General features: G+C 49.1%; 1 protein-coding gene across 1 annotated transcript in view; it reads right to left on the bottom strand.

Annotated features, from left to right (window-relative positions):
• Positions 1 to 397: 397 nt before the first annotated feature.
• Positions 398 to 16,974, bottom strand: part of LOC140428899 (protein-glutamine gamma-glutamyltransferase 2-like) — an 84,110-nt gene continuing 67,533 nt past the window's right edge. The window contains exons 10-13 of the mRNA XM_072515546.1: positions 15,758 to 16,030; positions 9,344 to 9,504; positions 4,393 to 4,529; positions 398 to 783 (exon numbers count right to left, since the gene is read on the bottom strand). Coding sequence (XP_072371647.1) covers positions 630 to 783; positions 4,393 to 4,529; positions 9,344 to 9,504; positions 15,758 to 16,030 — 725 coding nt within the window. The 3' untranslated portion in view covers positions 398 to 629. The remainder of the gene's footprint in view (positions 784 to 4,392; positions 4,530 to 9,343; positions 9,505 to 15,757; positions 16,031 to 16,974) is intronic.

Below are 16,974 nucleotides of genomic sequence, written 5' to 3'. Positions count from 1 at the left end.
AATTGCTTCACAGCTCCAGGGTCCCAGGTTCGATTCCAGCTTGGGTCACTGTCTGTGCGGAGTCTGCACATCCTCCCCGTGTGTGCGTGGGTTTCCTCCGGGTGCTCCGGTTTCCCCCCACAGTCCAAAGATGTGCGGGTTAGGTGGATTGGCCATGATAAATTGCCCTTAGTGTCCAAAATTGCCTTTAGTGTTGGGTAGGGGTTTATGGGTTATGGGGACAGGGTGGAGGTGTTGACCTTGGGTAGGGTGCTCTTTCCAAGAGCCGGTGCAGACTCGATGGGCCGAATGGCCTCCTTCTGCACTGTAAATTCTATGATAATCTATGATAATGAGAAGAGATGACATAATTTCAGATCATCTGGAATTTGATTAAATGCAATTGTAATGAGTAGAAACTGAGCAAGCGCAAATATGGAAAGTGGAAGGAACATTTATGTCCTTAGATTATTATGCAACAAAATGGAACATTGGTTTATTTAATCAGTGAAATGCTTAATTTATCAAAAAAAGTTTTAAAGGAACAGGGGAATGCAGAACTAAAATCACGATTGTAAATCTGTGCACTTTCCCCTTCTCTTCTGAAAAGCACTGGCTCCAATGCAATATGAAGATGACTGACAGGTCCATTATCTTTCCATTGGTTTGACATCGATGCTTAGGAAACCCTTCACACCCTTCAGTCTGCTAGAATAAAAATACACGGTCAGCTTTCTCAGGCCTGATTTCTGAGGGGTGAAATTTACCCACACCTTCGCCTCCTGACCTGGTGCAATCTTTGCCCTGAAAGAAACAGAGAGGGAAGTTACCAGATATCTTTATTCAGTGAATTAAATGTATGGCATCCATTATTGAGTGGGTAATTGTTCAAATTCAACTTGTGCCAGACAAATAGAAAATCCATCAGCCAACCAGTTTGGAAAGCTCAATATACTGCTTCGTGTCATTGGCTGTACTAGTAAGATGTGAGCTGCATCATCCATCTGCATTCTCAGGGAAACTAGGGGTGAAAATTAATTGTGACTGAGACAGCCTGAGATGCATTTTTAAATAAAACCCAATAGGAAATTAAACAGCACTATGCTGTCACCTTTATTGTTCTCTGGGCTTTGTCTTAATATGTCACAAAATTCTTCCACATTCTTTGTGAAAGCAAATAGCAGCGCACAAAAACCAGGTGCCTGAGTTTGGGAATCTGAATTTTCCTTTCCTCACTTTATCTGCACTGGGAGAACACTTTCTACAGAGTGGCATTTGTATCGTGAAAGCTCGGTCTACTTTATCCTAAATCCATCTCTGCTATCACAGGGTGCCAAGTAAGGAAAGTCCCCATTCTGCTCTGCAATTTTGAGAGGGAAAATACAGGTTGTAAGGCCACTTGGGCCCATCACGTTGGTGCTGGCTCTCTAAAAGACCGCTCCAATTAGTCCCACTTTCCTGCTCTTTCTCTGTCGCGGCAATTCTTTCTTTTTCATGTGTTTAGCTAATTCTCCTCTGATAGTTACCGTTGAACAGGCTTCCTTCACCCATTCCGATTGCGAGAGGTTGTTTTCAATGGTCAATCGGTAACAAGAGTACAGATTTACGACAGAATTTACTGGCTGTTCACACCAGTGGGGTCCTCCGGTCCCATCGACTGGACACCCGCCCCCACCTCGGGTTTCCCGGTGACGAGGGGTGCATTCAACGGAAAATCACGTTGACAACAGCCAGACCAGAAGTTACCGCTGGCGGGCCGCCTCTGCCACTGAAAAACACGCGTCAGGCTGCGCAGAAAATCCCACTCACAGTATTGTCACTTGATAAGCAAAAGCGGAAGTTAAAATAAGTTTCTGCTTGAAATGGCTAGTTAGGGTTTTCAACGCGTAATCACAATTCTGTTGAAGCAACGGCTGTCACAACATTTTAAAAGGGATTTGGATAAGTGTCAGAGAAGGAATAATTAAAAAGCAAATCAGCAAAAGGAAGGGAAATTAAATTTGATTAAGCTCAATCCGAAACATGGACGTCATTCTCCGACCCCCCGCCGGGTCGGAGAATGGCCGTTGGCCGCCGTGAATCCCGCCCCCGGCCCCGCCGAAGTCTCCGCTCCCGGAGATTGGGCGGGGGCGGGAATCCGGCCGCGCCGGTTGGCGGGACCCCCCGCTGGATTCTCCGGCCCGGATGGGCCGAAGTCCCGCCCAGAAATTGCCTGTCCCGCCGACGTAAATCAAACCTGGTATTTACCGGCAGGACCAGGTGGCGTGGGCGGGCTCCGGGGTCCTGGGGGGGGGGGCGCGGGGCGATCTGACCCCGGGGGGTGCCCCCACGGTGGCCTGGCCCGCGATCGGGGCCCACCGATCCGCGGGCGGGCCTGTGCCGTGGGGGCACTCTTTCCCTTCCGCCTCCGCTACGGCCTCCACCATGGCGGAGGCGGAAGAGACTCTCCCCACTGCGCATGCGCGGGAAACTGACAGCGGCCGCTGACGCTCCCGCGCATGCGCCGGGAAACTGACAGCGGCTGCTGACGCTCCCGCGCATGCGCCGCATTTCCGCGCCAGCTGGCGGGGCAACAAACGCCATTTCCGCCAGCTGGCGGGGCGGAAATCCCTCCGGCGTCGGCCTAGCCCCTCAATGTTGGGGCTAGGCCGCCAAAGATGCGGAGCCTTCCACACCTTTGGGCCGGTGCGATGCCCGTCTGATTGGCGCCGGCTTTGGCGCCAGTCGGCGGACATCCCGCCGTTGGGGGAGAATTTCGCCTCATGTGTGAAGAAGTAATTTTTAAAATGTGAACGGCGAAGGAGGCTCTGCAGTAATTAGAAAATTATTTGAATTGCTCACAATTTGGAAATGTGACATTAATGATGGAAAAATTAACTCAGAAATGATCATTGATCATAACTTAGTTCATTTGAATTGGTTAACACCTCTGCTATAATCGGGAACATAAGGATCTTAAGTATCAATTCTCCAAGAACACAAACAGTGATTTCGAGAATTATAAGGCAAAGTTGCAATGACAACTCAGCAAGGGTGGTAAAATAGAGGTTAACCTCAAACGACAGTTTCAAATTGGTCAGTGTTTTATTCACTGAGCCACTTGGGGAGTTAATTCTGTGTTTTTTACCAGCTAATCACGTCGATGGGATATTCCGATCCCACTGACGGTTCATGGGTTTCCTGGCGGTGATGGGTGCAGTCAATGGGAAATCCCGTTGCCAACGGCGGGACCAGAAAATCCCGCTGCCGGGCTGCCTCCGCTGCTGAGAAACGCCTGGTGGGTTTCTCGGTATATCTTGCCCATAGTCAGTGCAGTAATACAGGAAGTACACCTTATTTGTGCAAAGCATGTTCTCACAACAGCAAGTTATAGTGACCAGATAATTTAGCCTGGGTTCATGGATTTTGAGACTAAGTGCTGAGGCCAGCGGAGGATGTGTGGAGTTTTATGACAAAGAAATTGGCGCATCACCTGCACCTATCCAGCAACCTTTAATGACCTAGCACCGATGCCATGTGGAACACACTCAATTCAGTGTGTTGCAGCTGAAGTCAGCCAAAGCAGCTGTACTGTTGATCTCTCTGCCATGAAGGATTATCTCGTGATCATTTGGTGAATTCAGAAATTTAAATGTTTTCAATATTGAATGTAAACCCTGATGTGCTTCTGCCAAAAGGTTGTTTAGTCTTTTGGGTGTAAAAGGACAGCATACAGGTTAGTTAGTGTTGTATTCTTTGGAGGTTATCTTTGAATTAATGGTTGCTAAGATATTCACTGTTGTTTTAAAAAGATTAACTTGAGTTCATACAATAAACATTGTTTTGTTTTTAAAAATACTTTTCCATTTCTGCTGTACCACACCTCTAGAGTGGGCCGTGTGCTCCCCATACCGCAATCTATTAAAAGTTGTGGGTCAGCTGAACTCCATGATACATTTTGGGGTTCTCTAAACCCTGACACATAACAAGAGGGTCAGGCCCACTAATGATATGCCAACGGTGTATAAAAGACGCGCGGTGAGTGACGCAGTTACGCCCTTTTCGGGGTGCCGGAGGATCCCGATTTGGCGTCAAACCGGCGCCTGCCACGATTTTGCCGTCGGAGGCTATTCTCCAGCCAACAGTGAATCCCAGCCTTTGCTTTAGATGATGTTGGCTGAGTAATGGCGGGGCTCTGGGGAGAACTCCCTTGCTCCTCTTTAACCTTTTTGTGCCCGTGAGAGGGAAGAACAGGTGCTGGTTTTACTTCTCACCCAGGAGACAGCACTTCCAAAAGTGGACTATTCCCAGGGCACTGCACTAAGTGTCAGCCTGGTTTATATGCTCAAATCCATGAATTCAGACTTAAACCAACATGTTCCAAATCAGAGGCAAAAATGTTACCGAAAGCTGAAAGCTGCTGGTTCTACTTACGGACAGGGAATGGTCTGCTCATCAGTGAGGCCGGCTCCCTCCACCAGGAATTTACCATCATACAAATTCCCTCGCATCGGATTGATGAAGCCAATTTCTACTGTTAGTTTTCGATACTGCATTGGCTCTCCTAGGATCTGAACGAATAATTTATTTTAATTCTTAATCAAGTGAAAAAGGGCAGAATTTGTTCTGTACATGAAGATAAACAATTTTTAAATGTGACTATTATAATCTTCTACAATTAATAAAATAATGGGTGGGATTTTCTGACCCTTTCCACCAGCAGGAACCTCCAGTCCTGCCAAAGCCGATCCCCGCGTGGGTTCCCCGGCGGAGTGACGGGCGAGCAATGCAAATGACTATTGACGTCAGTGGGACAGGAAGATCCTGCTGACAGCCAATGGGGATCTGCCACCACCATGGGGAAACCCACTGCTGGGGGAGTGGGGGGGGGGGGGGGGGGGGGGGGCGGGGGGGAGCCCTGGAAAACTCCAGCATATGTTCCTTTCTTTTAGCATACAGGACCAAACTACAATGACACTCTAGAGGTTGCCCTGTCAATCGTTTGCATGCTCCGAGTTTTTTAATTTTTGCTCCTTTGATCTTAATTCCTACTCTGTCAGACAATATATAATGTTCCTATTTTAAAGTGGTCCATTATAAGATGTGCCATGGGATTTGATTAAGGGCAATCTCGGTAATATTTGAGATTCAGAGCCGACATGGGATGCCACAATGGATGGAAGGATCGGTATGGTAGGAATGGAAAGTGGAAATGTTAGGGTCGGCCAGGGAAAGGTAAGGTGGATTATATGGTTGTGGCAACATAATAGTGGGGGCACAAAATGTGGAAGCTGAATGGGGGGTGGGGGCTGGATCCAAATAGAAGTTTTCAGCTTCCTCAGGACATTGGCATTGAAGCAAAACACAAGCCCCAGGCACCTCTGGCAGGATTTAAGCTGTGGACATGCAAGAAAATACATTTTCAATGATGCATTTGTCAACATTTTGGACAAAATAAATTTTGTATTTTGCAATTATTTAAACACCTTTGCATGTTTGGAACCAATATGTTGGACGCGGGGTTTATCAAAGGTTAAGGGCAAGTGAATATTATCCAGATAAGATTGGACATTGGGGCTAATAATTGATGGAAGATGGGTAGCATGTAATTATGCTAGTGGGATTGGAGTATGAATAGATTAATAGTGTTTTGGAGAAAAATGCAAGAATAAAAGTATATAGGCAGTCTTGGGGTCACTAACTAGTGAATATACAAGTCATTGGCAGCAATCGTGCTTATTCATAATTGGTAAAAGGGGGTAAACCAGCAGTGTAAAATTGAACATTGAGCACGATTCTCTGGAAAGATTTCAAAGCATGGTAGCGAGCGGGAACTGCCGCGAGCTTCCCAGCACTGAGTCCGGCAAAGTTATTCAACATTAATTGGTCCACTTAACGAGACCAACGGGCTTCTAGTCGTAAATGAAGGCTTGCAAGCCGATTCGCCGGGACCGCACTCGCTAGCCACCCACTAAAAAGGTCAAGCAGCACTGAAGCTGCATTTGCACAGCCAGCAAGCCCCAGTCAGCTCGCAACCATGCTGCCCCGACATGAGTTCCCCAGGTTCCACCACTCTGATGAGACCGCGTCTCAAGGTTAACACATGGGACAGGGCTGCACGGCTGCGCATGTGCCGTCAACAAGTGCGGCGGCGCCCTCTGGCCCCAGAGGACGCCCGCTAGGGGAATCGAAGGCCATAGGATGAGGTATGCAGCTTGCTGCCTCCACCTCAGATGTGCATCCTGCAGAGACACCTAGACGTAGCGGTAGAGCTAGGAAGGCCAAGCACATCGAGGATCATTGAGGGCACCGGGGGAGGTGGAGGAGAGGGCCGGGGGATGGGTGGGTGGTAAGATGTGAGGGGGTGGTTGGGAGAGTTGGGCGGAACCATCGGGAGAGTGGGGAATTGTATGACACATATGACACATTAAAAACGTTTGAGCACTCAGCAGACAAGCAGGGGTCAGAATATAGCATAGATTGAGGAGCACTGGAACACTGCCACTCAGCTCTCTGTGGGTTTTCATCACCCCCCCTACCCTCAACAGTGACCCGCTGACGGTGCTGACATAGTCCCAGCACCCTGGAGTGATGTGACATGTGCCCTGGGAGGGTGGGAAATAGGGGTGGAGGGGGGGTAGTTAGTGAGTGAGGGGGGGGGGGGGTGATGGGGTGGTGGGGAGAGTGGGGAGACACCATCGGGTGGGTGGTGATTTGTGAACATGTGACACATTAAAAACACTTGAGCACAACCTGTATGATGCCTCTGTCACTTTCTTCCACAATTCGGGCCGACCTACAAAACCTTAGCCCATCTCTCCAGGCATTTTGGGCAGACTGATGCACCGCTCAATGACAGCCCGATTGGTCACATGGGCGTCAATGTAAGGGCCTCATTGTATCGGGTGTCTGCTCCGGTCTCTGGCCTCCCTACTGGCGTCATTAGCGAGGTTCTCAGTGGGCACCCCTTTATCCCCGAAGAGCCAGCCGCCCATCCAGGGGTGGTCCTCGAAGAGGCCCAGGACGTAGCTACGGGAAGCATGCACACACGTGACGAATAACATTTTGCAGCTCAGTCTGAGGTTTTTGCACATGTGGTATTGCCATCACTGTCACCCAAATGGGTGCCGAGCCAGATTCTTCGGTACTGGAAGTTAATAGAAAGGAAAGTGTGGAAGCTCAACACTCTATCCAGTTATCACGGCCTACGTGTCTCTGTGGAAGGCATAGCTATAATGCAAACAATTATAGCCCTAATTCAACAGAATGGCCAGAGAAACCAGCTGCTGCCCAGACGGGTCCCAGACTCCTGGAACATCCAGTCCCAGCCACAGTGGAGGTGCAGTCAGACAGCCAGGGACTTCAAGAAGGGATGACAGCCAGCTTCCAGCACATGCAGGCACAGTTGGCGGAGTCCATTCGCGTGCAGGAGCAGAGGTTGGTGCCGGTCATGTGTGCCACCCAGGCCGATACCGCATGGGTGGCATCCGCGATGGAGGCACTGGGGGTGATGGTGTCAGATATGGGTCAGAGTGTGCAAGGCCTGTGTCATCCTGTGCAGGCGGGGGCCGAGACCCAGGACAGGGCTGCTGTGTGCCAGAGCCACCTGGACATTGCAGCGGCGCTCCTCAGCGTGTCTCAGTCACAGCAGGCCATGGCTGAGAAGTGACCCAGACCCAAAGGGAGGTGACCCAGTCATTAGCTGATGTGGCATGGTCCTTCAGTGTGGTGGCACAATCCCAGACAGAGATGGTCCACTCCCTTTGCTCCATGGACGTGAATGTGCAAACCTGGTCGAGACCAGAGAGGGCCTCCAAGACTGGCAGCGTCAGGTGGCGGGGGGGCCTTCATCCCATGGAGTAGCCCGGGGGCCATCGGCCACCCCGAGGGAGGAGGAGGTTCTGGGGCCAGTGCCGGTGACTCTCGCCGGGGAGGTGTTGGAACAGTGCAGCTCCTTGGACTCCCCCCTTCCTGTCCCTGATGGGCTGCAGGCAGAACAGGGCAGCACCACGCCACCCGGGCGGTCTGAGCAGCAGCCAGGCCCATGCAGGCCGGGCGCCCCAGGAGACGTGTGCCAACGGGCACGCTCATCGCAGGGCAGGCGTCACAGCAGGCCACCTCCACTCCTGCTGTACCATCTGGGGAACCACCTAGAAGCAGTGTTAAGGCCCGTAAGGCCAAAAAGTTAGACACCAATTAAGTTGGCACAGGTGCAGGGCACAGTTTAGTTATGGGGGTTAGGGCACAGACCGTGTATATTTGTTCACAATAAACACCTGTTAACACCGTTCAAACCTGCCTCGGTGTTCTGTCTGATGGGTGTGGGGTGGGATGGTCAGTGCTGGCCAGTGGGAGTGGGGAGTGGGAGACCTGTGCAGGCCCCATGGCTGGACCTTGCTCCCCGCTCCCCCCACTGCCCCGACCATCCCCAGCACCCCCACCCCAGGGATTCGACGGGACTATGTGATGGACTAGCCAGTTCGCATACAGGCTTCACCCGGTGGAAGGTGCTACTGTGGCCATGAATCAGACTTTGTCATACGATGTGGAGCACGAAGCTCATCGCAGAGAGGGCTGTCATTATCCTCTATCCCATGGGCCAGACCCGCTGTCACTGCCAACCGAGTGCCCCAGCTCATAGTGCCGCAGGTATGTGTCGTGGAGGGGGTGTGTATGGGTGGGCGCACCCATACAGCCGGTGTCACTGTGTAGAACCAGGAGCCGGGGTCGATGGTCAGCAAGATTGTCACCGTAATGGCGGTCGGTGCCTGAGTACCGCCCCAGTACTGTGGGAGTGCATCCCGGCTGCTCGACCTTTCCCCTGTACCCCCCCCCCCCCACCACCACCCCAAACCCCCTCCCCTCCCCTAGTCCTGGCACGGTGCCCCCACTGTGGCCAGCATGGCTGGTGTCCGGGCCAGCAGCCTGCAGTCAATCCACGCCATTTCCTACCTCCTCACTCTCGCTCAACAGCCAGGACGGCAGGTTCACAATTTTGATAAGCACAAGTGAACCACGCTGTCGGGAACTTGGCCCATCGGTGGCAGTGAATTGCGGAGGCCCAGGAGCATCAGGTATCAGGCCCGCTAATGGTATGCCTACTGTATTTTCAGCCCGCGTGGCGAGGGCCGCATTTATGCATTTTGGGGGTGCAGGAGCATCCCGATTTGGCTTCAAACCGGCGTCGACAGCGATTTCGGAATCGAAGCTATTCTCCGCCCAATCACGTTTCACGATTTTACCTTTGGCAAATAGAGAATCCAGCCAAACTGATGGCATAAGATCTGGAAATTAACCAATTTTATTTATTTTGTAAACTATCTCAGGCATGGAACGTCGATGCAGTGGGATGCTATTACCAACCAAATTCCTCAGTAATAATTACCTTCATTTGTAGAGATGGATTCTGAAGAGTAACCAATTTTCTAGCAATATGTGTTTCTTTTGCCTCATCATCCTCTGCCAATGCCATAATGAGTATATGATTGTGTTCGCTCAAGGTTTGGAAATAGTTTGAGTAAAGTACATCCAGACGTTCCTTTTTTTCTGAAGAAAAGGAATAATGGTGGATTACTAAATTAAGTTTTAGGTAAAAATACACATGATACATTTGCTCTCTGATTGGCTGTCAGCTCTGTAGTCCTGCCTGAATAAGATAGTAGCCACAGCTGTAACCACAACTAGTTTCTGAAGAAGACGAATGATGGATCACGGACTTCAGATGCATAAAATTCAGCCCTTTATCTCCAACAAAATCAGTCACCTTGATTAATTTGGAGTATGAATTTCAGTGTGAAATGCATGGAGATATGATAACACAGAAATACAAATCTTTCTCATGAAATAAAATTGTTCAGGATTAAATTACTTTATTACCATGTTCATTAAAATATCGTCCTATTTTTTCCATATATGATAGCTCCTGAACTTATGCAGCCTGAAGCTAGAGACTCCCCATTGATGTGCAAGGAATCACTGAGTGCTGAATTTGGGTGCTTTTGAGTGCTATAGTGAGAGTTTGGTGACAGAGGGATATTAAGGGTTCATTTTTATCTAAAGCCTAGTCTTTCTTTTGTTCAGTTAATTAACTTAAAAGTTGCTGTTTGGGTTTAGAAGCAGGTGAGGTTTCAATCAGCTTTAAACAGAGGCTCTACTTGCAGCTGGAGCTTGTTAATTAGTTAATTGGATTAGGCCAGTTTTCAGAGGCTAGTCACACAAGAGAAGGTGAGCCAGCTTACAGTGCTGACTTTGTTTGCACTGAGTGCTGAATTTGGGTGCATTTGAGTGCTATAGTGAGAGTTTGGTGACTGAGGGAGTGGTGAATTTGGGTGCATTTGAGTGCTGTAGTGAGAGTTTGGTGACTGAGGGAGTGGTGAATTTGGGTGCATTTGAGTGCTATAGTGCGACTTTGGTGACTGAGGGAGCGCTGAATTTGGGTGCATTTGAGTGCTATAGTGAGAGTTTGGTGGCTGAGGGAGCTAGGTGAGGAGGGAGCAAGGTGCTCCTTTCATTTTGTTTCCTACACTTCCTCAAAGAGCGTGAAGGGAGCCAGGGGTTTACAGAGAGTGCAGCTGACTGGGAGCAGAGTCAGATGGGGGTGTTCCAGTTGGTTCACAGCGCAGCTACATTCTGTAAGATCAGAGGGGATGGAGGCTAGGGCAGTTGCTTGCTCCTCCTGTAGGATGTGGGTGGTGAGGGATACCACCGGTGTCCCCGATGATTACGCCTGCGGGAAGTGCACCCAACTCCAGCTCCTCAGAGACCGCGTTAGGGAACTGGAGCTGGATGAACGTCGGATCATCCGGGAGGCAGAGGGGGTGATAGAGAAGAGTTACAGGGAGGTAGCCACATCCAAGGTACAGGAAAAGAGTAGTTGGGTTACAATCAGGGGAAGGAAAATGAAGGGGCATGCAGTGCAGGGATCCCTCATGGCCATTCCCCTTCAAAACAAGTATACCGTTATGGATGCTGTTGGGGGGGGGGGGGGGGGGAATGACCTACCGGGGGAAGGCCCTAGTGGCCAGGTCTCTGGCACTGAGCCTGGCTCTGTGGCTCAGAATGGAAGGGGGGAGAATAGAAAAGCAATAGTGATAGGAGACTCAATGGTGAGGGGAATGGATAGGAGATTCTCTGGCCGCGAACGAGACTCCCAGAAGGTATGTTGCCTCCCTGGGCCAGGGCCAGGGATGTCTCAGATCAAGTCTACAGGATTCTTAAGGGGGAGGGGGAGCAACTAGAAGTTGTGGTGCACATAGGCACCAATGACATAGCTAAGAAAAGGGATGAGGATCTAAAGAGTGATTTTAGGGAGTTAGGTAGGAAGCTAAAGAGCAGGACAAGCAGAGTAGTGATGTCAGGATTGCTACCGCTGTCATGCGCAATTGAGGCAAGGAACAGAGAGCGAGTGCAGCTGACATGTGGCTACAGGGCTGGTGCAGGAGGGAAGGCTTCAGATATGTGGATCATTGGGATATCTTCTGGGGAAGGTGAGACCTATATATGAAGGACACATTGCACCTAAACTGGAGGGGCACCAATATCCTGGGTGGGAGGTTTGCTTGAGCTCCTTGGGAGGGTTTAAACTAGTTTGGCAGGGGGATGGGGACCAGAGCTATAGATCCGAGGATAGGGCAGCTGTTGAACAGGCAGAAATAGTATGCAGCAAGTCTGTGAGGAAGGATAGACAGTTGATAGGGCAAAGTTGCACTCAGTGGAATGGGTTAAAGTGCGTCTCTTTCAATGCAAGGAGTGTCAGGAACAAGGGAGATGAACTTGGAGTATGGATCAGTACTTGGAACTACGATGTTGTGGCCATTACAGAGACATGGATTTCATAGGGGCAGGAATGGTTGCTAGATGTTCCGGGGTTTAGATGTTTTCAGAAGAATAGGGAGGGAGATAAAAGAGGTGGAGGATTGGCACTGTTAATTAGGCAGAAAAGGAGGTAGTTGAAGAGGGTTTGTCTACTGAGTCAGTATGGGTAGAAGTCAGAAACAAGAAAGGAGCAGTCACTTTATTGGGAGTTATCTATAGACTCCCCAATAGCAACAGAGAGATAGCGGAACAGATTGGCAGTAGATCATGGAAAAATGCAGAAGGAACAGGGTTGTTGTCATGGGTGACTTCAACTTCGCTAATATTGACTGGAACCTCCTTAGTGCAAATGGTTTGGATGGAGCAGATTTTGTCAGGTGGTGCACAGGAAGGATTCCTGACTCAATATGTAGATAGGCCAACTAGAGGGGAGGCCATATTGGACTTGGTGCTCGGCAACGAACCAGGCCAGGTGTCAGATGTTTAGGTGGGAAAGCATTTCGGTGATAGTGACCACAACTCCTTGACCTTTACCATAGTCATGAGAGGGATAGAAACAGGCAGTATGGGAAGGTATTTAATTGGGGGAGGGGAAATTATACTGCCATTAGACAGGAGCTAAGGAGCATAACGTGGGAACAATTGTTCTTGGGGAAATGCACAACAGTAATGTGGGGGTTGTTTAAGGAGCACTTGCTGCGAGTGCTGGATAGTTTTGTCCCACTGAGACGAGGAAGGAATGGTAAGGTGAAGGAGCCTTGGTTGACAAGAGAAGTGGCGCTTCTAGCCAAGAGGAAGAAGGAAGCTTACGGAAGGTTGAGGAAGCAAGGATCTGGTACAGCTCTTGAGGGTTACAAGGTAACCAGGAAGGAACTCAAAAATGGACTTAGGAGAGCTATAGGGGGCATGAAAAAGCCTTGGCGGGAAGGATTAGGGACAACCCGTTCTACAAAGCGTTCTACACTTATGTGAGAAATAAGAGGATGATCAGAGTGAGAGAAGGGCCGATCAGGGATAGTGGAGGGAACTTGTGGCTAGAGTCTGAGGAAGTAGGGGAAGCCCTCAATGAATATTTTGCTTCAGTATTCACTGGAGAGAGGGACCTTGTTGCTCATGAGAACAGTGTGAACCAGGTTAATAGGCTCGAACAGGCTGATATTAAGAAGGAGGATATGCTGGAAATTTTGAAAGCATCAGGATAGATAAGTCCCCTGGGCCTGATGGGATATACCCAAGGTTACTATGGGAAGCGAGGGAGGAGATTGCTGTGCCATTGACGATGATCGTTGCGTCCTCACTCTCCACTGGATTAGTACCGGATGATTGGAGGGAGGCGAATGCTGTTCCCCTGTTCAAGAAAGGGCAGCACGGTAGCATTGTGGATAGCACATTTGCTTCACAGCTCCAGGGTCCCAGGTTCGATTCCGGCTTGGGTCACTGTCTGTGCGGAGTCTGCACATCCTCCCCGTGTGTGCGTTGGTTTCCTCCGGGTGCTCCGGTTTCCTCCCACAGTCCAAAGATGTGCAGGTTAGGTGGATTGGCCATGATAAATTGCCCTTAGTGTCCAAAATTGCCCTTAGTGTTGGGTGGGGTTGCTGGGTGTGGGGATAGGGTGGAGGTGTTGACCTTGGGTAGGGTGCTCTTTCCAGGAGCCGGTGCAGACTCGATGGGCCGGGTGGCCTCCTTCTGCACTGTAAATTCTATGAAAAAGGGAACAGGGAAATCCCTGGAAATTACAGACCCATCAGTCTTATGTCTGCTGTGGTGAGCAAAATATTGGAAAGTATTCTGAGAGATAGGATTTATGATTATTTAGAAAAAGGTAGTTTGATTAGAGATAGTCAGCATGGCTTTGTGAGGGACAGGTCATGCCTCACAAGCCTCATTGAATTCTTTGAGGATTTGACGAGACACATTGATGAAAGTCAGGCAGTGGATGTGGTGTATATGGATTTCAGTAAGGCATTTGATAAGGTTCCTCATGGTAGACTCATTCAGAATGTTGGGGGGCATGGGATACAGGGAAATTTGGCTGCCTGGATGCAGAATTGGCTGGCCAAAAGATGACAGACAGTGCTAGTGGATGGAAAGCATTCAGCCTGGAGGTCGGTGACCAGTGATGTCCCACAAGGATCTGTTCTGGGACCTCTGCTCTTTGTGGTTTTTATAAATGACTTGGATAAGGAAGTGGAAGGGTGGGTTAGTAAGTTTGCCGTTGACACAAAAGGTTGGGGGAGTTGTAGATAGTGTTGAGAGTTGTTGCAGGTTACAACAGGGCATTGACAGGATGCAGAGCTGGGCTGAGAAGTGGCAGATGGAGTTCAACCTTGATAAATGTGAAGTGATTCATTTTGGAAGGTCGAATTTGAATGCTGAATACAGGGTTAAAGGCAGGATTCTTGGAAGTGTGGAGGAACAGAGGGATCTTGGGGTCCACGTACATAGATCCCTAAAAGTTGTCACCCAGGTTGAGAGGGTTGTTAAGGAGGCATATGGTGTGTTGGCTTTCATTAACAGGGGGATTGAGTTTAAGAGCCGCCGAGGTTTTGCTGCAGCTTTATAAAACCCTAGTCAGACCACACTTGAAATATTGTGTCCAGTTCTGGTCGCCTCATTATAGGAAGGATGTGGATGCTTTGGAGTGGGTACAGAGGAGATTTACCAGGATGCTGCTTGGACTGGAGGGCATGTCTTATGAAGAAAAGTTGAGGGAGTTAGATCTTTTCTCACTATAGCAAAGAAGGCAGAGAGGTGACTTGATGGAGGTGTACAAGGTGATGAGAGGCATGGATAGAGTGGATAGCCAGAGACTTTTCCCCAGAGTGGAAATGGCTGTCACGAGGGGACATAATTTTTAGGTGATTGGAGGAAGGTACGGGGGAGATGTCAGAGGTAGGTTCTTTACACAGAGAGTGGTGTGTGTGTGTGGAATGCACTGCTAGCAGAGGTGGTGGAGTCAGAGTCATTAGGGACATGTAAGCGACTCTTAGACAAGCACATGGACAGCAGTAAATTGAAGGGGTGTAGGTTAGGTTGATTTCAGGTTAGGATAAATGGTTGGCACAACATCGTGGGCTGAAGGGCCTGTACTGTGCTGTACTGTTCTATGAATCAATTAACTCAGTAACCTCAGGTTTTTTTGGCTCCTAGTTGGCAGCGTTTTGATTTGTTGATAGGTTTAAAATGGTTCTCACTTCCTCACAGCATCCCTAAGGCCCATCTCACCCCTGCAGCTTCTCTGACCACCTTCCCCTTGGGGTCACTCCACCCCCACCCCTCTCTCAAAACCTCTCCAATCTTCTGCAGCCTCTTGCCATGCACCCACACCCATTGCCCCCCACTGCCACTAACGTCTCTTTCACCGCCATGGTTTAGCTCAGTTGGCTGGACAGCTGGTTCGCAATGCAGAGCGAGGCCAGCGGCACGGGTTCAATTCCTGTACCAGCTGAGGTTATTCATGAAGGCCCCATCTTCTCAGCCTTACCTCTTGCCCGAGGTGTGGTGACCCTCAGGGTAAATCACCACCAGTCAGCTCTCCCCCTCAAAGGGGAAAGCAGCCTATGGTCATCTGGGACTATTGCCTTGGACAGATTTTCTTTGCATATCTTTGTGCAGTAAAACATAATAAAAATAATCGCTTACTGTCACAAGTAGGCTTCAATGAATTTACTGTGAAAATACCCTAGTCGCCACATTTCGGCACTTGTTCGGGGAGGCCGGTACGGGAATTGAACCCGCGCTGCTGGCCTTATTCTGCATTACAAGCCAGCTGTTTAGCCCACTGTGCTAAACCAGCCATGTTCTTGCTCCTGATGGTGCTTTGTAACATTATCGATACTGAATGTCAGTTTAGTGTTCGAGCTGAAGTTGGAACCATTTACATTCTCTGGAGCTTACGATGACTAGGCTTCACAATGATATATTTTAATCGTTACTTGTCCCTTTCTCAATGTCAAAATACACTTTGATGCACATTTGGCATTACCTTCATGTGGTCCAGTTGTGACTTTGGCTAGATCTTTGAAGGCACAATCTTGAATTGGTTGCCCATTGTACGTGATTGTTTGAGCAAGCAGTATCAATCTGCAGTTCCTCACCCCCGAAGACTGGTTTCTGAGAACAGCAGTAGCTTTAAAGTCGGCTCCATTCAGAATGCCTTTCCTCACTTTCACCTTCAGGAAGAATTGACTCTCTGGCTCTTCAACCAGTTTGTTCTTCATGTTTGCTCTAGTGAAAACCGCTCTTTCTTCCTCTGAACCTTTGGAAAATTGATTAATTGTGGAAACATTAGGACAGAAAACATTCTTTCTTCTTTTCTTAAGCAAAATTTCCCAACTTTAACATGTGCCTGCCTGTTTCTATCTAAAATAGGGGCTGTTTAGCACAGGGCTAAATCGCTGGCTTTGAAAGCAGACCAAAGCAGGCCAGCAGCACGGTTCAATTCCCGTAACAGCCTCCCAGAACAGGTGCCGGAATGTGGCGACTAGGGGCTTTTCACAGTAACTTCATTTGAAGCCTACTTGTGACAATAAGCATTTTTCATTTCAATAAAAACCTAACAGAAATTTAAAATTTTGGGTGGCAAGGTGGCGCACTGATTAGCACTGCTGCCTTACGGCGCCGAGGACCTGGGTTCAATCTCGGCCTCGGATCTCTGTCCGTGACGAGTTTGCTCATTCTCCTCGTGTCTGTGTGGGTCTCACCCCCACAACCCAAGGATGTGCAGGGTAGGTGGATTGGACACACTAAATTGCCCCTTAATTGGAATTTTTAAAAAAGGAATTCAAAGTTTTGTTCCCTGTTGAAATGTTCAGTCCTCTCATCAAGTATAAAACTTCCTAATTTTTAAGGATATTTGGTTACAATTACATGCAAATTTGGAAATAATTGTTAACCTGAAGCTCATTCAAGTGGCAGGCTGGCATTGCCAGAGTAGCAGGTTGCCACTCTGCCCAGAGGGCAAGCATCTGGGGGCCTCCAATCCCCTGGGAGATCCTCATGAGTACCATTCCATCTGGTCCCCACTTGTGGGGACCAGCACTGAATAGCAATCACCTGAGGTCTCCAAGGCAAAGGAGTTCAATTTCACTGCTTGGGTAGATCGTGGGAGTGCATATTAGAGTGAGACTAGCTGTCTTGCTCTCATATGCAAATTTGCAAAATAGTGATTCAGATCGCAACATCTCGCAAGATCGTGTTCGA

Source organism: Scyliorhinus torazame, chromosome 8 (assembly GCF_047496885.1).
Source record: "Scyliorhinus torazame isolate Kashiwa2021f chromosome 8, sScyTor2.1, whole genome shotgun sequence".
Lineage (NCBI taxonomy): Eukaryota > Metazoa > Chordata > Chondrichthyes > Carcharhiniformes > Scyliorhinidae > Scyliorhinus > Scyliorhinus torazame.
Note: the sequence above shows the minus strand (reverse complement) of the source record. Positions and strands in the feature narration are given on the sequence as shown.